This window comes from Ananas comosus, linkage group 18 (assembly GCF_001540865.1).
Source record: "Ananas comosus cultivar F153 linkage group 18, ASM154086v1, whole genome shotgun sequence".
NCBI classification, from domain to species: Eukaryota; Viridiplantae; Streptophyta; class Magnoliopsida; order Poales; family Bromeliaceae; genus Ananas; species Ananas comosus.
The window spans coordinates 10,152,602-10,179,602 of record NC_033638.1 but is presented as its reverse complement, the minus strand read 5'-3'; the positions used below and the strand labels follow the sequence as shown (position 1 = coordinate 10,179,602).

Below are 27,001 nucleotides of genomic sequence, written 5' to 3'. Positions count from 1 at the left end.
TATAAGAGAGAGAAACTATATCCTCTATTAAATTATTGCTTTTATAGGATTTGAACGGTGGATTAGAGATCATGTTTGTTTGTAGCTCGATCTACTATGGATTTGAAAAGTTAGAAAATTTTCTTGGACGATCCGAGGACATGTGAATTAGCTTCTATGATTCGGGAGTTATAATGTTGTAACGCGAGTCGCTTTTGAAGAAAATACGGAAAAATACTGCTGACGTGTTCTACATACACTAATTAATGATGATATATAAGCATTGTTAATGGATATATGGCTATTATTTTTATTATTATTATCATTACTATTATTCTACTTCAATAAGTTTAATGGAGAGTCATGTGCATCTTCACTTAATTTGGCATCTGTTTAAATTGTGTGTGAGGTTGTTTGCTAGAGACAGACTAAAGATACGACAGGTCGAATTGAACCCTCTTTCACCTTTGTTTGAGTTAGCATTCTTTTTGCATATGGTGCGTGTTAAGACAGTTCTGCACCTGAGCTCTAACGAAAATCATTGACAGCTAGTTAGCTTGTTTTGGATCTTAACAAACTAGTTAGTATTACCGACCGTCCCTAGAGCAAGTGGCAAAAGACTTGGTGGTTGGTATTCGAGACCTAAGTTCGAATCTTAGTTGATTCACATTTTCAACTAAGTTTATTTCTAAATGAAATAAACGAAGCGGGTAACGTGCTACCTATCTCTCAAAAAAAAAAAAAAAACCAAACTAGTTAGTTATTCGCGGGCAATAGAGGGAGAAGTGTCGACTTTTATGTTTCTCTATCTTTTTTTCGTCTTTGCAGTAAAAGAAGAATCTGTTAGCGGTTTCGTCCGTTTATGTGTATGGAGGTATATTAAACTGTAAATAATAATAATAACATAAAAATACTCCTTAACTCAAAGAGTAGCATGCATATTTATTTTCTAGAGGGACCTCTAATGAACGTAAGCTAAGTCTTTGTCTTCAAATTTTGTCTTGGGGCTGCATCAGATAATAGTACTAGCTAGTATAATTTTATATTAAAAACAAATAACTACGCTGAAATAAAAATTTAGAGTCTAATTTGAAAGAACTAAACTCAGTCGGTATGATCTAGAAATCTGGGGGACTAGATGAAATGAGGGATCCAACTCTACAGCTAAGCCGAACCCTCGAATAGAATGGACCGGAGTTGAGGCCTCAGTTTTTTTTTTTTTTTTTTTTTTTTTTTTAAGTTGTATGCGTATATGTAATTAAAGATTTTTTTTTTTTTTAAGTTGTACGCATATATGTAATTGATTATAATTACATATTTGTTCTGGTAAAAAAACCTGAAAATTATTAACTAGAAAACTTGGCTTTGGATCTTCTAACATAGTTCATATAACATATATAATTTGTCCACTCATTCTTAATATTTTATGGACTTTTCCGAGTTACTGTCCAAATGACTCGACTCATCCCTGTGTGCAAAAAAGTCAAAAGAGCTCCTCCTTCAACTTTATGCAGTGGGTTTGGCGTGCATGCATGAGACAAAAACCCTCGCCTAACAAAAGAAGCGTCCTAGAGCAAGTGACAAAAGATTTGATAATTGATATTCGAAATCCAAATTCGAATCCTAGTTGATTCACATTTACAGTTAAATTTATTTCTAAATAAAATAAACGAAGCAAATAGCGTGCTACCTATTTTCTCAAAAAAAAAAAAAACCAAAAGAAGTGTACTCTCATCACCTGATTTTACATTTTTGGTTAAAATTTCTAGGACTCTGTTGAGTGATTCATTTGTCCTTTCATGCAATTTCACTGCAAAGGGACTATCATGAATAGACAAATTTTACTGTACATCGGTCACATTTGAGTAAAAATATAATAAAAATATTTTGTTATTAATTATGATGGAACGGATGAATTCAAAAATAATAATTTAATTAGTTGATAATATCACATCAGTAATATAATTTATGCATCTTAGATTTTGTTTTCTTTATAAATATCATTCCTTGTCACTTCAATCACTATTCTATTTAATAGAGATGTATACGCCAGAGCACTTCTTATACCTGGCACAAACATTTTACCTAACAATGATCATTTAATTTGGCCATTCTCATCAATTCCCAACTATCGACAAGTCTAAAATGTTAGGTCGAATCATATTCTTAATAATCAGTAATTTAGAAAAACTAAGCTGTTCCGTATTATGAAGCGCGGTGTTATCGGTTAGTGGTTTGTGTAGATAATCATAAGAGATATAAGACTAAAGTGATGATAACATATTTTTTTAAGAGATAGGTAGAACGCTACATGCTTCGTTTATTTCATTTGGAAATAAACTTAGCTAAAAATATGAATCAACTAAGATTCGAACATGAAATCTCGGGTATCAATCATCAAGCTTTTTGCCACTTGCTCTAGAGATGGTCGATGTGATGGTAACATATTATATATGTGACTCGATGCAGGTAAAAAACTAAGGGATATTTTAGATGCACGGATGCAAATGAGTAGGCTCATGATATTCTATATGACTTTTTCTATTATTTTTTTTGAAGTTATATATAGTGACAATAAATCAATGTAGGGTAACAATGGGGCAATGATGATGATGCATTAATTTCTTGTTACATGCTAGATATTCCAATTTTTAATTGAATCCATGTGGGAGGGAAAGAGAATGATCCAACCATGAATTAACATAACTACTTTTACTACATACAATACCGATCAAATATTTTGATTTGATTTGATAAAACTTAAACTGCAAATTGTAATCAAGTTCGGTAGATTTGTCAAATGAGGTATTGTACTTTTAGCATGAGTTTGCTAGGATTAGCTCTAATTAGTATAACTTTTCTACTTCAAAAAATTCAAGATATAAAATTTTATTAAAGCATAAAATGAAATTAATTGCTAAACAGCAAATAGATACAACATGTGGTTAATTGAGGTTTCGACCTATATGGTGTTCAAGGTTTGTGCATAATTTCGCCACATGTAAACAGAGAATTATCGCTGCACAGAATTTTTCTGCACAAGAATCGCGTCGCGATCATTACGGTGGACACCTCAAAATCCAGAACAATTCATTATTACTGGTGCAAGGAAAGGATTATGTGATAACATGTTTTCGTGTCATATTCCTTATCTTTCTATATAATTAATTATTATTATAATCCAAGATTAGGTAAAGGAGCAAAACAAGGAAGCAAGGAACAACAATGTCCTTTCCATTACTCAGCAACTACCTCTCATTATTATTATAATAATTATTATAAGACATAAATATACAGAGAACCCCTCAACTACAAGTCGTTCTGAATAGCAACTCTTGAAATTTTTTTTCAATTGAGAACTTGAAAAGAACCAAGTTGAGGGGGAGTTTAGAAATCGCCTATAGTTGAGGGGGTGTCCATACATTTTTTCCACCTTCGTATCACGGTTGTCAATATGCCACGTCGACCCAAGTAGTGTGGGCTCCACGTGTCAGCCTGCCAACCGTCTGATGCACAAGCGTTACACCGAAAACGTCCTCCCTCTAACAGTATCACCATTATCACGTGTACCCGCCACCTCCATGTTCATCGAACACGAAAAGACTAAATTGCCCCTCCCTGCGATCGCACGTTAAAGGGTCCCACTCCCATGCGGGAGCGGATCCCGTACAACCTGAGCTTTACAAAAATAGCTACATACAGCACACGTGGCCTACTCCCGTTGGGTGTATAACCTGTAAATGATTCTGTACGGGCGTCCGCATAGTTCCTGTTCACGCCTTTCGCGCCTTGTGCGCAGAACGGTGTCAGAGGAGCAGTAAAGGCCAACCCCGTTTTGAAATTTCAAATATTATTATTTTATTAAGATAAAATTTACACATACCCCCCTAAACTATAAACTATCTTCAGAAATACCTTTCAACTTTATTTTTTTCCTTCGTTTTAACTTTAAATTTTTTAATTTTTCTTATTTAAATAGCCTAGTTGAAAATTACATTAAATTTAATAACGTTCTTAATAATTATTTATTTATTATTATCCTATTAAATATTCATTATTAGTTAGTTACCTATTAATGAATAAAATTAGTAAATTTGATATAATTATAAACAAATTTAATAAAATTTCTGGTGTAATTGGCTAAACCACACAATGAAAAAAAAAAATTGAGAAAAAAACTATAAGCAAAGAGAATGTTTGTAAAAATTCTATAGTTGAGGGGCCCTACTTACACTTTTAACTTTTATTTATTTATTTATTTATTTGAACTGTAGCAAAAAGAATTTAAGAGAGAGAAACAGAGAGAGAAACAGAGATTTTAGAGAGAGAGAGAGTGTTGTGTCCATTTCCCCACTCCCCCTACCTGTATCCCTCTGTTCCCCCTCTCTACAACGCCGCCATTAATGCTCCTCTCTCTCTCTCTCTCTCTCTCTCTCTCTCTTTGAGACGCGCACTTCTCTCGATCTCTTCTCATCTACGTAGCTCCCGAATCCACGCACGAGCTCGATCTATAGGGCGTGGCTACGCCAATACCTCTGAATCCTTGTTAAATTGCTCTTCGTCTTCATATAGATCATGAGTTTGGATTCGTCGATTTGAGGAATGTACCAAAGTATCAGATCGCGGAGAAGAGAGGAGATCGACGGCGGAAAAGGTTCGTGCTTTGTTTCGGTTTCTACTTTCTGGATTTCCGATTTGTCGCTTTGCTCGGAGTTTTCTTTGTCAAATTAGGAGCTACGAGCATAGGATTCTCGTCAAATTTAGGGTTCAATCGAGGTCTTTTTAACTCGATTTGTTTAATCCTAGCTTTTTAAACTGTGACATGCCTCGCCCCTCCCCTGGAATTTCGCTGATGCGTCGAGAACAAGTTTCGATTTTGTTTTCGCATTCCGAGGATTTTGCACGAATCCGTCCGAGTTGCTTCTACTCTAATGGGGAGACGTAGAAGATTGTCTTTATTCGAGACTAATAATATAATAAAAAAGCTATTAATTATAAAATACTCTGACGACTCGCAAGATGCGATCTTTGGGTTTATTATCTTAATTAAGGTTGAGATTAATCACTCCCTTTTTTCCCGTCGTTTTTGGATTCCTACGTGCTGTAATGTTTTTAATATTTCATTATATAATTAAAATTGTTTGATGTAAGATGCTGCTCTCTTTATCTGTTCCTGTTTTGCTTTCATTTTTTATCCTTCTTTAAGAAGGTAACTCCAGAGCTTCAATAAGTTCCTTTTCCAGAAAAAGGGGGGACCTTTATTGAGTTTCTTTTAAGTTTATTGCAATGTTGTTGGAATAGTTGCTTAAAGATAACTTTTTGGAGGTCTAAAAGGCGTTATTTTGCATAGTCATTAGCTTGATTCATTTCCCATCATGCAGAATGTTGTTCAGCGAGTGAAAATGTTTGTTAACCTGCTGTTTAGTTCGATGCTTCCTTTCTAACTCATTCAGTTCATCTTCTTAAGTGTTTTCCTGCTAATGATGAATTATTTTTCATCTTAAACATTCTGTTTTGTTACTTTAGCCTAGTGATGTACTGATATTAAGTGACTCGATATATGTAAATCAACATTAGTAGCCCAACTTCATACATTTCTTTGTCTAAAGTTGCTAGAGTTCATGGGGATCTATCTCATTGGAAAAGATACTTTGGTTTCAGGAATGTTTCAGTTTAGGAAGCAACCAAGTGCCTCAGAGGTGCAGGTGGGTTCTTCTTATCGCTGTGGCTCGTCAACAGAAGGAACTTCTGTAAGTGTTTTCATTTGTTGTTCATCTTTGTATGAGATTGATGCCAACAGAAATGCGGTCGTAACTGCTAAAGTGGGGATATTTTGGATGCTTTATATAATCTAACTAATGGTGGAGTTTGCTAGATTCTTATTCTTGTACCTATATTTTTTGTTTTTACTTGCATTATTGTGTATAGCTGATGCATGAGTGGGAACATTGATCTATTTCCATCTTTTTTTGGCCACAGTTTGCTCCGGAGTTCGATAGAAGTTCATTAATGAAAACCTCAGGGTTGCCAATCAAAATGCTAATTGAGGAAGAAGTGTCCAAAAAAGCGCAAACTAGGCACTCCCCACCAAGTGTTATTGCTAGACTGATGGGTCTTGACACCGTTCCATCTTCTCATCTATCCCACAGCCAGCGCAAGAACGTTCAAAGATATGTGCACTCGCCATCATCTGTAGGTTCTGAAGAGAGGCATGTTTTCTCTGAAGATCTTTCTCGCAGAAGAAGCACTGATGAACTCCCAGAGTTAAAAGATGTTTTTGAAGTAATGGAATCATCAGAGTTGAAGGCCTGCAAGAATCAGAAAAATAGAAAAGGGAGAGTGAGCTCTAGACATAAGGAGACTGACGTGGACTTTATAAGGCAAAAATTTATGGATGCAAAGCGTCTCTCTACTGATGAACAAAGCTCTAAAGAGTTTGACGATGCAATTGAAGTACTGGAATCTAATAAGGATCTTTTATTGGACTTTCTCGATGAACCGAACTCTTTATTCACGAAGCACCTCCACGATCTAAATTGCTCTCCTCCCCCCCAGGCAAGCCACATCACAATTCTGAAACCATCTAGATGTATGAAGTCTTCAAAGCCAGCAATGCTTTCTAAATTAGGAAGAGATACTGAGATATTGAGAGAAAACCCAAAAGAATTTAGGAACCTTTGTAGAAAGCCTGCAATTAGACCCGAAAGTGACTGTTTTAGTGAGCTCTCTGGTTCTCAAACATGTAAATTGCCAAAATCAACTTATGAGGAAAAAATTGGAGCTCACAGTCATCCAACTCGGATTGTTGTGTTGAAACCTAGCCTTGAGAAAGCTCAAAATATGGAAGGAGCTATTCCATTAACCCACGAGATCTTTCAATCTGGCTACAGAAGGCCCATGCACTTCTCATGTCCTGGGGCTCAGGAATTGTTTTCAGAAGGAACTATTCGGCCAGATTTGTCTGACGGTTTCGAATTAGCTCTGGGGCCCAAAGCAAGGGGCTCGAGAGAAATTGCAAGAGAGATCACAAAGCAAATGAGAAAAACCGTACACCGTGGTGGTGCTAAAAAGGTATCACAGATTTTGCCTCACATGGATATGATCGACAATCCAGACGTGTTTCAGAGATCTAGTGACTTGCATGATGATTGGAACCCGAGACTCAGCCCGTCTTCAACATATTCAAGTGCATCATCAGTTAGCAGAGAAGCTAGAAAGCGCTTGTCTGAAAGATGGAAGATGACCCACCAATTCCAAGATGCAAAGACTCTTGCTAGAGGCTCAAGCACGCTAGCTGATATGCTCGCTTTACCTGATAGGGATGTGCAGAAGGCTATGAAAGCTTCAAATCAGACACGGGCTTCCTCTGCTGGTCCTACCAGTAAGGATGGTTGGAAGGATGGCAACTTGATCGGTTCACCAATTTCGAAGTCTCTTCCAGCTTCATCAAGCAGTCGAAGGAGTCCAGAATGCAGGAAAAGAAAAGAAAGTGGCCAACTTAGGGATTATCGTGTAGTTGAAAACTTACCCAATATTAATCTTGATGATTTTGCTGATGGTAGCTTTATTAAACAAGGAAGATCAGAAATAAGAAGTTCAATGTATCATTTTGACAAAGCTTGTTTGGGTAGCGCGGCTGAAGATGAAATTTTGTTGCCTGAACGGGAGATTCATGTGAGCTCTGAAGAATTGAGGAAAAGTATTCATGTGAAAAATCTTTCTCGACAGGAATTCATGCATCCCACACTCTCTATCGATGCCTTAAGGGAAGGAGATCAGCAGCTTGTTGACATTTCTTTGGTTACTGAATGTCAAGATGGAACCTGCATGTTGACCACACAAGCAAAACAGGTGCAGCAACAGCTTGGATCAGCAATAGTTGTGGGGGATGAGAACATTATTACTTCTGATCTGGATGGCTTGGTACTAGATGTGCGTTCGCATTAATGCTGCAGTTTGAACTTTCTGTTCCATATAACATTCATCTTGTTCATTCTTTTTTAGTGTTTCATGCAGAGTAATGTTAGTTTTGATTGGCCTTGTTTCTAGCTCAACTACGACTTTTTCCATCTCTTCCTGCTTTATCTTCTTGCGTTGCTTTTTTTCTTTTTTTCTTTGGTCCCTTTTGATATCTCATCTTGTTCCACTTCTCAAGAGTCAATTATATGCCTTCAGGAAGAGAGAGTTGATCACCCTCTGGTTGACCCCATACTATCCCCATTCAAGGCGCCGCAACCAGCATCACCGGTAAGCTCCAACGAAGGTGAACCAAGTCCAGTATCTGTTCTAGACACTTCTTTAGAAGAAGAAAATTCTTCTTCAGCCTGCTTCGAGAGAATTAGCACTGATCTTCAAGGCAAGCGATTCATACTATGAAATTATTTTACGATAATGCTCTGTACTCTACAGCAACTTAGGCTGAAAATTACAACCTAACATGATATTTTTCATCACAGAGCTCCGAATGCAACTTCAACTTCTCAAGCTTGAGTCTGCAGACACTTATGCAGAAGAATCAGAGCTTTTTATAGTAAGCGATGAGGAGAGTGTGGGAGAGAGTCAGCCTCTGTGTCCAACAGGAGAGATCATTCAAACTTTCCGAAATGAAGAGGAGAGAGACTTCTCTTACCTACTCGACATGCTTATAGATTTGAATGTCCACCTTACAAACCAGGATGGGCAACTCAGTTCATGCTACTTGCTGGACTCCCCACTGGGACCAGGTGTCTTCGGCAAGCTTGAAAAGAAGTACAGTGGGCTTATTTTGTGGTCAAGATCAGAGAGGAAGCTGTTATTCGATCTAATAAATACTATTCTTGCTGATGTGGTTTCCTCAAAATTGGATCTCGTCTCGCGCGGGGTTTCTAAGTGGCATGCGCCCAAATGGGACCGAGAGGGTCTTGTGGAAGAGGTGTGGCAAAGAGTCGTTAGTCGAAGGAGGGATATAGGATGCTGCAAGGAGGGGAAAGTTTTGGAATTAGAGTGGTTGGATTCTGAAGGTGGTGTTGAGATTGTCGGAAGAGATATGGCGAGCATGTTATGTGATGAACTAATTGAAGAACTCATTGCTAACTTCCGATAGTGGATAAGTTCCTTGAGGAACAAATATAGTGGGTGAGTTCTATGGAATTAGAACGAATTTGCACATTTTGGAAGTTCAAATATGAAAATTTCAATTTCCCACCCTATATTTCTTTTTGTGCAAATTGTACCTGAAACAGTTTGTATCAGCCAGTCAATCACTGAGGTGTCCTCAAGTTTTAAGTAGCATAATCTCATGGTCCCCTTTTATTTGATTTCGCCTCTGAATAGGGAAATCAGTGTATAATTTCTCCTAGTCATGCTGTGACAGCATATAATGAATTTCTTATCATCATGCAATGCGCAATATATGTCAGAATTGATTGCTTAATTTGGTGTAAATTGTTGAAGAAAAAGCTAAGGCATAAGTTGTGCGACTTTTTTAAAAGTACTGTTTAAAAATAAAAAATTATCCAGATTATTTGGTTTCTGAGGAAGCATCCGTTTATGCCTCTGACATTTATAAGGTGTCGTATATTATGAAATTTTTGTTGCTGATGTTATGAATATATTCATACATTCCTCTGACATATATTTTCTTCTCTTTTTCTGAGAAAAAGGAAACATGCTGTCTGATTCGTCCATTTTTTTCAGAAATAACCTCAGATAGAAATATACAACAATTATGCTTTAAATTTGAAAATTCGGATATTAATTATTAAGTTTTTAATCAACTATGTTAAGTATGGTCGATATTTCTCCAATATTTTCAGATGTGTAACAATTAATGCATTAAGCATGCATTCTTTTAACCCTAAAAAGGTATAAAGAAAAGGATAGTGTATACATCCGCGATGATGATGATGATGATGATGGTGGTGGCAACTTATCTATTCTAATTCAAGAGAAATAGACCATTAAGTTAATAACAACCATCCATCATGTATAATATTTTCTATTAAACCACGTTTGTTGCATTTGCTCACAACATTGGGATTACCAGCTAGCTAGCCTAGGCTTAGCTCAAATAGCAACTAAAGCATGTTCCCATTTAAGAACTTATTACAGCACTAATTTACTACTTGAATGGTGATGCATGTTCATTTGGAACCTTTTATTTGAGGGTCCATTATTGGTTCAAGGGACATATAATGAGAAAGGAAGTAGGTAAATTAGAAGAAGCATCAGATTCTATTAAAGTAGCTCAGTTTTTCCTTTCCTAACTTGTTCTACTTCTATTCACTCATCAGGAATCGAATCATGTAAAGTGCCTTTAATTAAATGTGATCATGGTTGTACCCATTTGTCCACAATGAAGGACCCATTAGTGGCTAATGTCAAAGTAATAGTCCACATGACCTTTTCTGGTTTCTTAACTAGCTTTTACCTTTAGTGTTTTCTCTTTTTTTTGTGTAAGAAAAATCATTATTTATTTTCTAGAAATGAAACACCTTAATAAAGAAAAACCACTTTTTTATAAAAATTTTCTATATCAGCAAGCTGAATCAATAAGTATATCATTCATTACTCTCTAATGCTCAAAGTTTTACTTTAGACAATAGGAATTGAGAGATCCTCTTAAAAAGGAGATAACTTAAAATCTGCTTTTGCATACAAATAACAAATATATAGGAGATAAAAATATTCACCTCAACTGCTCCAACTTGTTCCTTTTTCCCTCTCTTCTTTTCCCTGCCTCTTGACTACAAGCATGCTCCTAAGTAATTTTTAACTCTTTCTGCAGAAGCTTAATTATTATCAGCACAAGCAATGCTCATCACTTGGTGAACTTTTCTTAAGGGATAACACAAAAAAAATACTTACAATATGTGTCCAGAGTAAAAGCCACACCCATAAGACATATTTTACTATAATTAAGGCTTAAAACCAGGAGACCCATTTTGACTATTCTTTGCTCTTTTGACCCCCACTTCACACTGTTCATGATGAGATACATGTCTCTACATGCATGTATACTAAAAACTTATTTTTCTTTGATTCACTCTTTTATACGTTGCAAATTAAATTCATTACATGGTTTTACAAAGCATCTATGATTTATGAGCTTTAGATATATCTTGAACTTGTACCATGAATGCACTAATGCTAAAAACCTACAAATTTAATTGGAATTGATTTTTTTTTCCCCCTTCTTTTAATTTTTTTCCTAGGAACAAGTGGGTGGTTAGTAATTAGTCAACACAATTTCACAAAGTTACAAAAGTACACAATCACATGGGGGACTAATGATAGCTAAAACCATAATTATGTGAGCATAAAGTGATTAATTATGTGAAACCTATATGAAAAGTTGTTTGAGTATGGGACACCATGGCCGAAAGGTTCAAATGGGATTGCTTCTATTGATCAAATTAAATAGCTTTGTCTCTTGATCTTATTTTGCAATTTATTTGGGGCCTAATTGGATAGTCCTTCATAGCCATGAAAAATTTGTCATAATTAATAAACCTCGTAGACCCACCATCAAATTCAACTCAAAAGTATCTGGTTTGGATCAATGATAACATCCAATCTTTATTTGCTTTTTCGTGTTCTAAATGCCTGTGCTTTAACATGCGATTATTTACTTGTAACGTCCCAATAGTTCCATATCGAATAAAAAAAAATTCTGATTAGAAAATATGAGGCTTATACACTAGTAATAATAACTAGGCTTAAGTATTTTGGGCCGGTGGTTTGGCCCAACGAATTATTATTGTTAGTGGGTCGGATCGTTACAAATGGTATCAGAGCCGAATACCAGCCGGAAATGTAAGAGCTAAGTGCTATGCGGGGCAAAGTCTCTAGAATATCACGTTGCCTGATAATTCTGATCTGATGTGGAAAAAATAATTCTAATTAGAATATATGAAACCTACAGGCTAGTAATAATAGCTGAACTTAAGTACTTTAGGCGGGTGGTTTGGGGCCCAACAAGTTATTGTTTTTGAGAGAGAAAGGTAGCATGATGCTAGCTGTTTTGTTTATTTCATTTAGAAATAAACTTAGCTAGAAATGTGAATCAATTAGAATTCGAATTTGGGTCTCGGGTACCAACCACCAAACCCTTTTGCCACTTGCGCTAGGAACGGTCGGCCTAACAAATTATTATTGTTAGCAGGTCAGGTCGTTACAAGTAGATAATAAAACAAATTATTGTTGTTAGTAGGTCGGGTCGTTGCAAGTAGATAATAGTGATCGACTGGAGATTAATTAGCTGAGTCGTTGTTGTACATATAGAAGATCTTCAACTAATTAAAGAAGATTAATAAATTGTTCTTATCTTATTGTGTCTGTATAATCTTTTTCATTTTCACAGAAAAGTTAAAAAGGAAAAGAAAAGTGGATTGAAAATTGGAATCATATCACTGTAAGAGTTGGCTTAAACCCACCAGTGGTAATGAGCTACACTTTTACCTCCTATTCTCCAAATTTAAAAGCATGCCAAAGTGAGCTCCCCTTGTGAAGCTTCTCCCTCCTTTTTTAGTCCCACACTACAACACTCCACTCATCATAGCTGCTTCCTTGTTATCCCCCTCCTCTGAACAAAGCAAAATGGCTTCTCTTCTCTTCAAAGACATGAAGAGAAAGAGCTTCTCCTGTGCATCACCTGCCGCCGCCGCTATTTGCACGAGCATCGATCGAAAGTCCATCTTTCTCCCTACAACTCGAAGCACGCCTCATCATCAAAGAGATTTGCAGAAACAAAAGTCTTATTATCCCTCCTCCAATAACAAACCTAAAAGCCAAAACCTCAGCTGCAGCAAGAATCAGTCAGAAAAGCTCATTGATCTCATAAGCCCCGTCGATTCGTCTCGCCACCTACTTAGCTCTTCGCGGTACCTATCGGACGACTCGGCCTTTATTGATATATTTCCTCATGACTCCACTCCTGTGAGTACTTTAATACCGATTGATTCGTCAAAGTTTCGAGCAAAAAGAGAGGATGACAAAGTTATTTTGAGATCATCTTCTACAAGATCTCAAGACCAGGTTCAAATCACAGCACCCTTTTCTTCTAGCATGTAAATTTGTGATCATAGTGTGTTATGCAGCTTATGTTGTAAATTTGTTCTTAGGTTGTGGCATTGAGGGTCTCCATACATTGCAAGGGCTGCGCAGGAAAGGTGAGGAAGCATATATCCAAGATGGAAGGTGAGGTTTTTTTTCTTCTTTTCCTTTCTTAAAACTATTTCTTTAGAATCTCAACTTCTAAAATCTTTAGTTTGTTCCGCAAAGTTCCTTTCTTTTTCCTTTGATTGTATCATATATAACAATGAGAACTCCAGCTTTGGTAGTACTACTTTATGTTGAGCAGGGGTTACATCCTTCGACATAGACTTGGCAACGAAAAAGGTGACGGTGGCCGGAGAAGTCACGCCTTTGGGTGTTCTCAACAGCGTCTCGAAAGTAAAGCACGCGCAGTTCTGGCAATCGCCACCGCGGGCCTCAGCTTCATTCTAATCATAGTTGCGCCTCTTAAGCACCATAAACTGTCACATAGATAAGAAAAAAAAAAGAAGTGATGTTTTCTGCAAGTGAACTCTAGCTGATCTACTTAGAAGGGCTTGATCTTAGGATGTCTTAATAGATATGTCCTCTTTTTGAATATTTACTTGCTCTTTTATGCATGATATAATCTCCATCTGTAAGTGAATGTATATCTTGTGGTATATTAGTAACATCAAGCAGAAAGCGGTAAGCGGTATGTAACAGCCAAGGAATGTATTAATTTATAGCTTTAATTGAAATAATGTGGAGACGAAAGAATGGTAACATGCTACTACTTTATTCAATAAAAATATGAATTAAGCTACAAGATGAGGCAATTAGGCCTCTTAGGCAAAAAAAAAAAAAAAAAAAAAAAAAAAAAAAAAGGGACAAAAAGGTATTCCAGAGACTCCTGCGAAATTGGACCTCCGCCATGTGTTTTTTTCTTTTTGAAAATTCTTTTATTCCGCTCTAACAAGATAACCTATCAAAAAATGGCGATTGGTGTTAACTCTCTTCCTCCTAAGACGGAGTTATGCAAGATCATCTTGTTAGAGGTAACAATCCCTCTAACAAAAAATATGAAATTTTTGCAAACCAAAAAAAGGTGATCAACGGTCTCTGACTCTTCCAAACAAAACACACACTCTCCTCCCCCTACTAACCCCTTTTCAGCTGGTTATCCACTGCGAGAAAAGGTTAGCTTTCCATCATGTTTTCACACAAATTGGATTGGAATATGGAACCACCTTAGGTTCATCATGTCACAAACATGAAAAGTAACTCCTTAATTAAATAGAGACCATCTCTTTCTCACAAAAATGTGAGATCTGAAGAAGGCGAAAATAGGGAGAATACCACGAAATTGAACCTCCTTTGGAAAAGTAAAGAGCTTAAACAACCATGAAACAAAATGTAGTAGTTGGTCCCCTAGATGGTAGATAACCCAACACAACTTTTATGAGCTCAAGGTGGAGGGATGGGTTGAACAGTGCTCAAGAAATTCTCACATTACTCCAAAAGAAACAACATATCCACTTTTGTGGTCCCTTAAGAATTATATGAAACAGTGCAAAAAGCATTGGGTGTAGCAACCTTTCTCTGTCTCTATTATGTGAGCATGGGTGAGTTCAGTGTCTTCTAGGAAAGACATGGAACATATTCTAGTGTAACATGTCTCCAAACTATAGCTTGTGCTTGGTTTCTACATAATTTTATTGCTACTTTATTAGTTTAATTGCGTATATAATAATCGAACTACGGACAAACATTTCACTAGAATATTTGTCTTGCACCTTGATTGTCTCCACCATGCGCAATCAGTCAAAGAAAAAGTCCAAAATTTCAAACATTTGTTCCATGTTAAGATTTGGTTGTTTGAATATCGGGTCGATAATGGGCCGGGCCAGGGCCTACTCGACTCAGGGTGTTGGGTCCGGAAAACAATTAAGGCCCAGGTTCGACTAAGGCCCAATACTCCTCTGCTTCTCGACAGGGCAAACACTGGCACATACCATCCCAAGTTCGAAACCTAATTGCTTCACATTTTTAACTAAATTCATTTAAAATAAATAAATAAATGAAGCGGATGTTGCACTACTTTTCTCTCCGAAAACACTTATCTTATGAAAGTAATAGTGCAGGAGCTTAGAAGCATGAAAAATAAATGTTTCTGGGATAAACAAATTAAGAAAACTATGTCCAATAATTACAGTTCATGTCATATATGGAGGTTCATCTATGAAGAAATATTTATGACCACTGGTTGGAATCATACTAATTTCATGTAGCAGTTCCTTATTCATTCAAGAGGGTTAGGTTTTCTAACTAAACATGATAACTGGGAACAGCTCCACCCATTGCACTACCTTATTAACCCAAACCACTAACACATCCAATTCCAGCTGCTATATAAAGGGCAGGTTCTCCCTCCCAACTTCCACCACATCCACAAGCAGAAACCTGAGCATTACTTCTTTTCCCCTGATCTTCCATTTCTTCTCCTTGGAGCAGCTTAACATGGCGAAGCAACTTGCCTCGACGCCCACCACACTCAAAGGAGCATTCTATCTGATGCTCTTGCTGTTTGTAATGGCTCGCTCAGCTTCGGCTCGAATGCTCGATGAGCAGCATGTTGGGCCGGTAACCACACCGGTTGCAGCACCGCCACCTTCCGACTCGATCCCAGCCCCTGCTGACCCACCCACCGACCCCGCAGATTCACCGTCTCAGCCAGACCCCGCATCAGCGGATCCCGCAGCCTCACCAGCTGAGCCAAACGCTGCAGCAGCACAGCCTGCAGCTGCACCAGCTCAGCCAAATGCTGCGGCGACGCCACCACAGCCGGTTGGGACATCTCAACAGTCTGACCACCCGTTGACCTTCTTCATGCACGACATCCTTGGCGGGTCGAAGCCCTCCGCGCGCATTGTAACGGGCCTTGTGGCAAACACTGCGGCCAACGGGCAGCTCCCCTTCTCGAGACCCAACAAGGACATTTTCCCAATCCAGGGTGCCCTTCCCCTCCCCAGTGGCGTCAACAACGTCATCAACAGCAACAACGCACCCTATGTCGCAGGCCTCGGTGGCACCACCACCACCATAATTCAAAACAATGGCAACGCCGCTGCCAACGGCGGGAGCAACGCCCTTCCGTTTGTCAACGGGGCAAACCTGCCGTCGGGGGCCACACTCCAGAACCTTCTGTTCGGGACGACCACCGTGTTCGATGATGAGATCACGGAGGGGCATGAGATCGGGACCGGCATGATTGGGCGTGCGCAGGGGTTCTACGTGGCAAGCTCACAGGATGGGACGAGCAAGACGCTGGTGCTCACCGCCGTGTTTGAAGGGGAGGGAGGGGAGTACGCGGACACCATCAGCTTCTTCGGAGTGCACCGCACCGCCGCTCCCGAGTCGCACATCGCCGTCATTGGTGGCACCGGGAAGTACGAGGATGCCAAGGGATTTGCAGCCGTTCAGACGCTTCAACCGGCAGATTCACACACAACCGACGGCGTGGAGACACTTCTCCAGTTCTCCGTTCACCTTCTGTAAATTTTAAGCTGTATGTGAAGTGCCATGAAACTGTTTGAAGCTGTGAAACTTCCCCCTAGATTTGTTTCTTCGTGTGAACTTTTATGGAATCTCTGTGATGTACTGGTGAATTTCGTTAGTAAAAGCTAAATTACTCCACTTTGTTCTATATTCTTGCGATCCACACACAACTTCTTTCGCATTACTAAAGCAAAAAAGATAAAAAGAGCCAAATACGAGCTTGTTTTATAGTGATGATAGTAATTAATATCGCCAAATGAGTCTGCTTCTCGAGACCCCAAAAAAACCCTCAAATAAGTAATATTCAAGTAATTAATAGTAATGGATAAGAAACAGATCACCATCAGGAGTTTGGATAGGTACCTAAGCAAAATATTCATGGGATGAAAGGAAAAAAGAGAAGAGAAAACTTCTAATACACTAATGAACGGAGGTGAGCAAGTTACTTCAGATCCTACATTTCTCTGCAACAGGCAACATGATAAGAGGGAATATAATTCAGTAATATAGCTTCTCTTATCTGCAATATATCATACAGGGAAAACACATGGTTCCAAATGAAATTAAAAGACGAAAAAGAAAAGAAAAAAAAAAAGAAACAAAAAAATGCAATATCTCTAGAGACAAAAAAAAACCTACATATCGCAATAAGTCTCTTGCAATGAAGAACGTAGAGGAGAAAGGAGTACTAAATAGGAAAAACTGAATCTGTGGGCACTCGTAGGTCATCAAGAAATTAAGTAAATTTACCACATATGATACAATGAGAACCTTCTACTCTTCGGCATCATTTTTCATCTAAGATACGTTTCTGGAAATCCGACATCATCAACGGAAGCCCTTGCCGTAATGGAATCTTCGGCTCCCAGTTCAGAAGCTGTTTCGCCTTAGTTATATCAGGTTTCCTCATGTGCGGGTCATCTGCAGTGTTGGGTCTGAACTCGATCGTCGCACTCGGGTCTATCGTCTCTTTCACCACCTGCACAGCGGTGGAAAATGTTGTTTAGTTTCAAGCGAAGTAAGAAATGTGAGGGTACAAGTTTAATTAGGTTGAGATTGTGATCAGACTTGGGCAAGCTCCAACATGGTGAACTCCCCAGGATTCCCCAAATTGAAAGGTCCAATATGGTCGCTTTCCATCAGCGCTACTAACCCATCAACCTATCGAATTTTGCAAGGAAAATTAGTCAAAATGAATTTCTTTTGCTTAAGCTTTTAGAAGGAGCAATTATGAGGTATTGAGGAGTTTATACCAGATCTGAAACATATTGGAAACTTCGAGTTTGTTTTCCATCACCATAGACAGTCATAGGTTGTTTACGCAAGGCCTGAAGAGAGGGGTTTTAACAATCAAGTGAGGTAATATTTGGAAGCTTTATTACGCTTTCGAAAATAGAATCCTAAAAAGGAGGAAAATTTAAAACTGAAAGAAAAACAAACCTGTGCAACAAAATTGCTAACTACACGGCCATCATCCAAGCACATGCGAGGCCCATATGTGTTGAATATACGTGCAATTCGCACCTAGTGAGAATTGACAAAGGCCAAGTTTGATCAGTCCAATATTTCATTTCCTACTTGCTTGTCATAAATATAGCGTCAGGCGAATTTTATTTGCGTCACATGATTTCAAAGTAATATTAAATGAGAGAGAGAGAGAGAGAGAGAGTGAGTGAAAAAAATATAACAGCAATGACCCTCTTGGTAGAAAAATTGTCAGGCAAGATTAACCAAGCCAGGGTCTTAGCTTATAGCAGGCCAAGCCTGAACAAAGTCTAGATCCTAAGACAAAGCAAAGGTCAAGTCGCCCAGTCTGTTAAGGCTCCACTGCAGTTGTACAGATTGAATTACCAAAAAAAAGAAAAACACCCTGAAAATTGTTGCATAGAAATTCTCCTTGGCCCAAGCAAACGTTAAGGAAAAGTAGACTAAAATGTGTTGCATGCTATGTGTTGCCTCAGTAGTGCAATATATTAAGATACTACAGCTTATTATTAAATCGACAAGCAATCAAGTAAAAGATTTCAAATGTGCAAAAGGAGCTGCTGTTTACATAATAAAATGTAACTTACTATAGTTATGTTCCTTTTTTAATTAGGTTATGTTCGTTTTTTCGTTTTCCGTTGTACGGATTTGCTTTTGGCATTTTCGGTTTTTCTGTTTTCTGTTTCGTTGGCGCGGTTAGGAGGCCCTAGTTGCTTCCATCATGTATGCCTAATTCATTTTACTTTATGAATGAAGCAGGTAGTTGGCTACCTATTTCTCAAAAAAAAAAAAAAGAGAAAAAAACTTACTATAGTTCATTCAAACAAAAAAGGAGAAGAATATCTTGACAGAAGCTCATGGTGTATCGTTCAGAAAAGTTTTTGGATTGGGTGTTCAGTGCATGATGACATGTTCCTCAACAGCATAACCGTAACCAATTTAGATCAAGTTGTCAGAAACAATCACCTCAACACCAGCGCCGCGATGGTAATCCATAGTCAAAGTTTCCGCTGTTCTTTTCCCTTCATCATAACAGCTCCTAACACCTAGAGTGTATTAAACGAAGACAAATGTCATTATAAGGTGAAAAAAAAAAAGAAAAAGAATGGGAGTTTGCACCTTTAAATAAATATTACGCAGTAAACTGGGAAATGAAAAAAGAACACCTTTGGGCAAAGTAAAGGCATTAGTATGGTTATTTATATTACAGAAAAGAAACACCATTGAGAAAAGTTAGGTGGTTAACCTATAGGATTAACATGGCCCCAATATGTCTCCTTCTGAGGATGCTCAAGTGGATCACCGTAGACCTCACTGGTACTTGTCAACAAGAATCGGGCTCCAATCCTCTTTGCTAGGCCCAACATATTCAAGGTTCCCATTACATTTGTCTTGTGATCAAAATTAAGGATTTTTTTCAAAAATTAACATAAGGGGATATATTATATTAGCTATCATGCTGAGTTCCTCATTAACGGGACACAGTAGATAGAAAAAGACAAACACATTGATAAAGAAGCCAAATGAGGCTGGGAACCACATAAGCAGGTACACTCGGCTGAATTAAAATCCCTTTAAAGATTTCTGGGTCTATGAAAAACTCTAATTTAAATCAGTAAACAGTAATTTGTCAAGTACTTAATCACAATAACACCAATTTTGACCAAGTTTCACTCCATGGAGATAGGCAAAATCAAATCATTCCTTGCAAGTCGAACAAATATTCAGTCCCACATTCCCACTAGATAGAAATTCTTCTAAATTCACCTTGAATAAAAAAGTTTACTCTTAATGCACCTGCCAAAACAGCTTCCAATATCAGATCTCATTTCACGAAGAAGCTAAGTGAATCCTACAGCATAAAATGAATCAACGCTAATTACCTTGACTAATTTCAGGACATCAAATAGCTATTTACAATGAGATCTACAATGCATTTTGTTTAGATACTGAATTCGTAATTGCACTACAATTACCCTCTAATAGACACCAAATTCAAACAAATTTTATCACGATGGAGTAAAACCTCAGTTAATTCGTATTGAACTAATCAATCCAACTCGGGGGAAGAAGGATATGATGGTCTTGATGGGGTTATGCTTGTAGTGGACGGGGGAGGCGGGGCAGGCGAGGTGGTAGATCTGGTCGACCTCGAGGAGGATGGGGTCGACGACGTCGTGGCGGATGAGCTCGAATCGGTGGTTGCCGAAGTGGTGCACGACGTTCTCCTTCCTCCCGGTGAAGAAGTTGTCGACGACGATCACGCTATCTCCCCTGTCCAGCAACCTATCCACGAGGTGGCTCCCCACGAACCCCGCCCCACCCGTCACCACGATCCGCATCGGCCGCTTCCGCAGCCCCACCGGAATCCTCCGCCCCCCTGCTCCGCCATGGACGACGCCACGGATGGAGGAGGAGGGGAGGAGGGCGAGGGAGGAGGGGTGGAGCGGGGAGGAGGAGAGGGAGAGGGAGGAGGGGTGGAGGAGGAAGAAGGAGGAGGCGATGAGGGCTCCGGCGAGGAGGAAGAGGAGGCGGTGCTCGCGGAGGAGGTAGGAGACGACGGAGCGGGGGAAGGAGCGGTGGTGGTGGTGGTGGTGCTTCGAGGGTTTGGTCACCGGAGCTGGGGAGGGGGAAGGGATCTGGCCATGGTGGTGGTGCAGGCTCGGTTGCTTGTGGAGTTGCTTCATCCGATCGCGGCGAGGGAGGGATCTGATCCGAGCGTTGGTCGTCTTGTGGGGGGCTGCGGAGGAGAGCAGGTGATCTCGTTATTCCGTTATTTCTCCGGTGGATATATGCCGGGCGACCATTGGGCTTTGAAGACCTGGTCTACCACGTCATGCATGTACCGAGCCAATCAGAGCCCACTACTCTATAAACCCATTAAGGGCCCATATATATGAGATGGGCGCTTAACGGGCTAGTGGGCCCATACCTCACATGGCCCACGACGACACGCGAAGCTAGGGTTTTCTCCGGGGCGCTAGGGTTTATTTAAGCTCTTCCTGCGCCGCCGCCCATTTCTTCGAGCCATTCTCCTCCACCCGCGTCGCGCCGATCCCCTACCAATTCGCATCGCCATGGGTAAGAATTGATCCCTTCTCCCCCGCGATCCTCTCCCCTGGATTTCCCGATCTCCACATTCTCATCGATCTCCTCTCTTTCTCCTTCGATCGCAGCGAGGATCAAGGTCCACGAGCTCCGGGGGAAGACGAAGGCGGAGCTCCTCGCCCAGTTGAAGGATCTCAAGGCGGAGCTCTCCCTCCTCCGCGTCGCCAAGGTCACCGGTGGCGCCCCCAACAAGCTCTCCAAGATGTGAGTCTCATGGCGATCTCTCTCTCCCTCTCTCTCTCTCTCTCTCTCTCTCTCTGTATGCTTATACTTGCTTGGATTGTAACGTTCTTGTCGTCGTGGTTGTGGTGGTGGTGGTGTAGAAAGGTGGTGAGGGTTTCGATCGCGAGGGTGTTGACGGTGATCTCGCAGAAGCAAAAGGCGGCGCTGCGGGAGGCATACAAGAAGAAAAAGTACCAGCCGCTCGATCTCAGGCCCAAAAAGACTCACGCCATCCGACTCCGCCTCACCAAACACCAGGTTTTTTCCCTCCCCTATAATCTAACTCTTTTAAAATCGGGCGGTTTATAGTTTTTTTTTTTTCCTTCTTTGCGTTCATTTACTTGTTTATCATTTTGTTTGTCAAATTCGTGATGATATATAGGTTTATGTGTGTGTCTGAGGAACTAATGAGATGCATCTTGAACATCTTAATGTGCGGCGGGGTACTCCTGTAGAAGCTTAAATGTTACAGCTCTGTGCTTGTGTAAAAGCTCACTTTAATGTGCGCTAATTTTGGTGAAATTATTTTTCTTTTCCGAATCATTTGTTTAAAGGTAAAGGTGCAGGAGAGAAATTGTTCTTTGTTCTATAATTTTTATTGCCTGCTGTAAAGCTATTACCATTAAAAATGTGGCTCGATTCAGCAGCGATACAAGTATTTCTGGGAGTTCATATCCAAGCATAGGTGTCATATTAGTTGCTAGTGGAAAACTACTTGCTCTTTATGTGTGATTAAAACCGAAGTGACTCTTTTGTCGTAAATTTACTGATGCTTTCGTTAGCTTTCCGCTAGCTTTTATGTTAATGCCTTTAGCAAGAGACTTCGTAGGTGTTATTATTGTGTAATATGTAATAAACTTACGAAGCTTGATAGATGATCACTTCGCTGGAAAACTGATCCTATGGTTATTTATATTAATATGTATGAAGCTGGTCTTTTGCAGTGTCCTTAAAAGTATTCGATTCTTCATTTTTCCTTTCTGCTGGTGGCTGACCCTAGTTGTAAAATGAGTCTGGGATCTCAACTCACATGTTTATTTTCCTGGAGGATTTTAAGAACGTCACGTATTTTTCCATTTTCCTAAGACTTTGTCTTGTATGTTACATTCCTTCAATAGTTTTATGTCTTAGTGATTGGTTAAATCGAGTCGAGATTTTTATTTGGGAGGAGATCTTGCTATTGACGTTTTGCTAGTATCTTGTCAAAGGATGCTTGTTGATTTGGGAAGTTTGATCTATATCTTCGTCATGCTTCTTATTAGTCATCTGTATTTTGGTGAATGCTGATCAAATTGGGTTGATTATAGTTTTGTTCGTGTGATGCAGGCGTCTTTGAAGACGGAACGAGAGAAGAAGAGGGAGAAGTATTTTCCCATGAGGAAGTATGCAATCAAAGCATGAAAAGAGTAGGAGTATTTGATGTTCTTAGCTGGAATTCGACGCTTTTAGTTATATCAGTTGCATTTTATTGTAATATTTGCTCTGTTGGTTAGTGTGAACTTATCACCAAATTGCGTTTCTTCATTATGGATTGAAACAGCAGCTTTTAGATGCTTGAATTTCTGCATGTCTGTAGCATCATTTTGTTGGATTCACAAAGATGGCATGTAGTTAAGCAGTCCTAATACAATTTGCTTTTTTTTTTGGCATGTAGTTAAGCAGTCCTAATACAATTTGCTTTTTTAAAAAAAACAATCTGAAATACATCCTGTTCTGGATGTGATATTCTTTTGTGTGCCACAATAAAATTCGTTTGTTATGAATCTTACGGTAACTCTATGTATTGAGTTTCTATTAGTTATCAAGTTGGTGTACCTGATATTACTAAAGAAACTTCGTTTTTTTTTTTTTTTTTGAGAGATAGATAGCATGCTATCCGCTTCGGTTATTTCATTTAGAAATAAATTTAGCTGAAAATGTGAATCAACTAGGATTAGAACTTGGGTCTCGGTACTAACCACCAAGTTTTTTGCCACTTGCTCTAAGGACGGTCGATAAGTTAAGAAATTTTGTTGGTACAAATAAAGATCGGATCTTCCGTTTGAATTAGAAGACATGTGAGATTGACACATGAAATACTCTAGTTAATAGGCCAAATGTGTTTTTGATCTCTAGTATTCTCTATTGGGACCAACGGGTACCTTACTTGGCCTAATTTCCTGAACCCTAGTTTCAGAGGGTGAGCCTAAATAGAAGGTGACGTGGATTGAAACTATAGAAAAGGCGAGTCGTGGGGATGAAAACGCTTTTGACAGTTGTTTGTTCAATCAGTGGCCTAATTGTTTTGAATAAGATTATCGCATGTGAATTATTCGTTGGGTAGGAGATGAATCTCAATATTGATATATTCTACTAGTATCTAAAAGTCTAGCATTTGTAACAAAATCCGTTATAGACTAGTTCATTAGGATATTCAGGTAAGAACAAAATCCGTTGTAGTCTAGTTGGTTAGGATATTCGGCTCTCACCCGAAAGACCCGGGTTCGAGTCCCGGCAACGGAATTTTTTAATTCTTTCTCTTTCTCCTGGCAAATAGGTTTTCCCCCTCTTTTCTTTTTAATATATATCTATATATAATATATTGATGAGATATTGCTGCATAGGCACTTGATAATGGTCAGAATATGAAAACTCGCTATCAGTTTAGTAATATATCATATAATTAGATTAAATTGTGTTGTGGTTACCTTATCTCAGGTAACTGATGATGGCAGAAAAATTTGATGAACAAAAAAAGAAAAGTGGTTCAGGCTCGCAAAAAATGAGAAAAATAGTACATGTATTTTGAGGATTGAAATGATATAAATTTTTTGTAACTGTTCGGGCGCCGCGCGCGATTGCACACGGGCTTTTGCAGTGTGTAGTCGTGCGGTCTGTTTGTATGGATACGAATACGATTGCATGTGCGGTGTCATGTGCAACCACACATTCTCGCGTTTTCGATCAGGGCTTTTCTCCAAATAAACCAGCTGGGCCAAACAAGTCTTTAGTCCAATACCTAATACTAATATGTGATGAAAAATATTATTTGTATATTTAAAAAATACATATAAATCTTACACTTCTGGCTTCCTCGCTTCAAGTGTAAATTTTTTTAAAAAAATTTTAATACTTTTTTGAAAATGATGAGATTAGTACATTTTGAATCGTATTAATAGCATAACTCCCTATAATTATATTGCAAAAGAGATATCATACAAATCGTTTGCTTTCCAACTATGTCCAATATTTGATCTCTTAATTTAGACAAATAAGCAAAATATGAACTGCCACAATTATTTTTAGAGAAAAAAAAAACACAAAAAAAACAGAAAAAGCTCGACCACAGTGGGAGTCGAACCCACGACCTTCTGATCCGAAGTCAGACGCGCTAATCCACTGCGCTATGCGGTCAGTTTACAACTTGGTTTCTTTGTCTTTATATATTTAATTAATATGACTATTGAATCTAATCACAAATTTACAATTTATCATTTTACAATTTGGGACTCCATTGAAACGTGTGTAAAAAGGTAAATACTCCTCCCGGTGACATGCATGTGGACTAAATAAGCGTGAGAGATACGTATTACGTATACACATATCCTCTAAACCAAACGTCATTAAAAATAGGCCAATTTGCATAAAAAATTTACTTATTTTGAATTTTTGTAAAACTGGGCCACCTTTTTTATTTTTGCAGATTCGGTTCATTTTTTCAGCAAATTAACCAAAATACCCTTATTACTTTTTCTCTTTTCTCTTTTTCTCTTTCTCTCTCCTCTTTGTTTCTTTTGTTTTTTTTTTTTTTCTCGCCGAAAAAAGTAACGAGGGAGAGGCGGAGGCGGAAACGGTCCGCCTCACCTCTCACCCTCATGCTCTCACCCTCGCCCTTGCCCTCACCCACGCATCCCCCACCTTCCTCGCCTCCGACCCCGCCAAGGTCACGCCGCGATTTTTTTTTTTCTTTTATTTTCTTCCCCGACTCTCCTCCACCGTCTCTGACGACGACGGCTCTCTCGCTCTTTCCCACCCTTCTCGCCTCTCCCTCTCCCTCTTTCTCTGTCGCCTTCGACGACGATGCATTTTCGCCGGCGTCGACGCCGACACGTGGAGGTCACTGCGGTGCTGCAGCCTCGGAGGGGAGGGTCCTTAGCGGCGTCGTCGCCGGCGCCGTAGCTGTTGGCAGAGAGTGTAACAAAAAAAAATTATAAACAAAATAGAAAAAAATAAAGATAAAAAATTATATAAAAAAAAGGATGAAAATAAAATTGCATCGTTAACTGCAAAAAAAATTATAAGTTGCACTACTTAAGATGTAAACTGCAGTTTTAAGATAAAAATTACACTCTTTAAATTAAAATTACGCTATTTGAGAGATATTTACACTGTTTTTCTTCTTATTGCACTCTTTCAGATGTAAACTGCATCCATTTAGATGAAAGTTACACTTTTTAAACGAAAGTTGTACTGTTTCTCCTCTTGTTGCATTATTTTTTCTCTTGTTACACTATTTTTTATCTTAAACTACACCCCTTTAAGAGATATTTATACTGTTTCTCCTCTTGTTGCACAATTTATCCTCCTGTTACACTATTTTTTATCTTAAACTGCACCCCTTTAAAAGATATTTATACTGTTTCTCCTCTTGTTGCACTGTTTTTTTTCTTGTTGCACTATTTCTCCTTTTGATAAAAAACAGTGCAACAAGAGGAGAAACAGTATAAATATCTTTTAAAGGGGTGCAGTTTAAGATAAAAAATAGTGTAACAGGAGGATAAATGGTGCAACAAGAGGAGAAACAGTATAAATATCTCTTAAAGGGGTGCAGTTTAAGATAAAAAAAATAGTGTAACAAAAGGAGAAATAGTGCAACAAGAGGAAAAACATTGCAACTTTAGTTTAAAGAGTATAACTTTCATCTTAATGGATGCAGTTTACATCTGAAAGAGTACAATAAGAGAAAAAACCGTGTAAATATCTCTCAAAGAGTGTAATTTTTATTTAAAGAGTGTAATTTTCATTTTAAAGCTACGGTTTATATTTTAAGTAATGCAACTTATAACTTTTTTTGCAGTTAACGATGGAATTTTATTTTTATCCTTCTTTTTTATGAGCTTTTATCTTTATATATATTTTTTTGCTTCTTTTATTATTTTTTTGGTCACCCCTCTCTGCCAACGGTCACAGCGCCGGCGACGACGCCGCTAAGGACCCCCGCTCTGAGGCTGCAGTGCTGCAGTGACCTCCACGGTGTCGGCATCGGCGCCGGCGAAGATGCATCGTCGTCGGAGGCGGCAGAGGAGGAAGGAGAGGGAGAGGACGAGAAGGGCGGAGAAGGGCAAGAGAGGCGTCATCGTCGGAGACATGTAGGAGAGTCGGAGAGGTAAAAAAAAAAAAAAAGAGTCGCGGTGCGGCCTAGGCGGGATAGGAGGAGAGGAAGATGGGGGTGTGTAGGTGAGAGTAAGGATGCACCGGACAAAATCGAAGCAGGCCGTCTCGCTCTGTCTCTATCGCTCTCTGGGAAGAGAAAAAAAAAAAGAACGAGAGAAATGAACAGGAGAGAGAAAGAGGAAAGAGAAAAAAATATAAGTGTATTTTGGTCAGTTTACTGAAAAAGCGGACCTGCAAAAACGAAAAAGGTGGCTCGATTTTACAA

At 38.9% G+C, this 27,001-nt stretch overlaps 5 protein-coding genes and 2 non-coding genes across 7 annotated transcripts; 5 read left to right on the top strand and 2 right to left on the bottom strand.

Annotated features, from left to right (window-relative positions):
* LOC109723998 lies at window positions 4,289-9,402 on the top strand. Its single transcript, XM_020252573.1, has 5 exons — window positions 4,289-4,633; window positions 5,641-5,729; window positions 5,959-7,911; window positions 8,155-8,335; window positions 8,436-9,402. Exons 1-5 carry the CDS (start codon window positions 4,582-4,584, stop codon window positions 9,059-9,061), a joined length of 2,901 nt encoding a protein of 966 aa, XP_020108162.1. The 5' UTR covers window positions 4,289-4,581; the 3' UTR covers window positions 9,062-9,402.
* On the top strand, window positions 12,475-13,720 carry LOC109724323 (protein SODIUM POTASSIUM ROOT DEFECTIVE 2-like). Its single transcript, XM_020253109.1, has 3 exons — window positions 12,475-12,993; window positions 13,080-13,155; window positions 13,319-13,720. Exons 1-3 carry the CDS (start codon window positions 12,556-12,558, stop codon window positions 13,462-13,464), a joined length of 660 nt encoding a protein of 219 aa, XP_020108698.1. The 5' UTR covers window positions 12,475-12,555; the 3' UTR covers window positions 13,465-13,720.
* Window positions 15,440-16,696, top strand: LOC109724164 (dirigent protein 24-like). The gene has a single exon (XM_020252887.1). The coding sequence runs from the start codon at window positions 15,511-15,513 to the stop codon at window positions 16,546-16,548; it is 1,038 nt and encodes a 345-aa protein (XP_020108476.1). The 5' UTR covers window positions 15,440-15,510; the 3' UTR covers window positions 16,549-16,696.
* On the bottom strand, window positions 17,082-20,820 carry LOC109724163 (UDP-glucuronic acid decarboxylase 1-like). The gene is made up of 7 exons (XM_020252886.1): window positions 20,112-20,820; window positions 19,280-19,427; window positions 19,000-19,079; window positions 17,989-18,072; window positions 17,802-17,876; window positions 17,617-17,709; window positions 17,082-17,527 (listed from the first exon to the last, which is right to left on the bottom strand). Exons 1-7 carry the CDS (start codon window positions 20,718-20,720, stop codon window positions 17,336-17,338), a joined length of 1,281 nt encoding a protein of 426 aa, XP_020108475.1. The 5' UTR covers window positions 20,721-20,820; the 3' UTR covers window positions 17,082-17,335.
* Window positions 21,005-23,012, top strand: LOC109724165 (60S ribosomal protein L35-like). Its single transcript, XM_020252888.1, has 4 exons — window positions 21,005-21,114; window positions 21,210-21,345; window positions 21,465-21,621; window positions 22,690-23,012. Exons 1-4 carry the CDS (start codon window positions 21,111-21,113, stop codon window positions 22,762-22,764), a joined length of 372 nt encoding a protein of 123 aa, XP_020108477.1. The 5' UTR covers window positions 21,005-21,110; the 3' UTR covers window positions 22,765-23,012.
* TRNAE-CUC lies at window positions 23,793-23,865 on the top strand. Its single transcript has one exon. It is a non-coding gene; the product is annotated as a tRNA-Glu (tRNA).
* TRNAR-UCG lies at window positions 24,683-24,756 on the bottom strand. Its single transcript has one exon. It is a non-coding gene; the product is annotated as a tRNA-Arg (tRNA).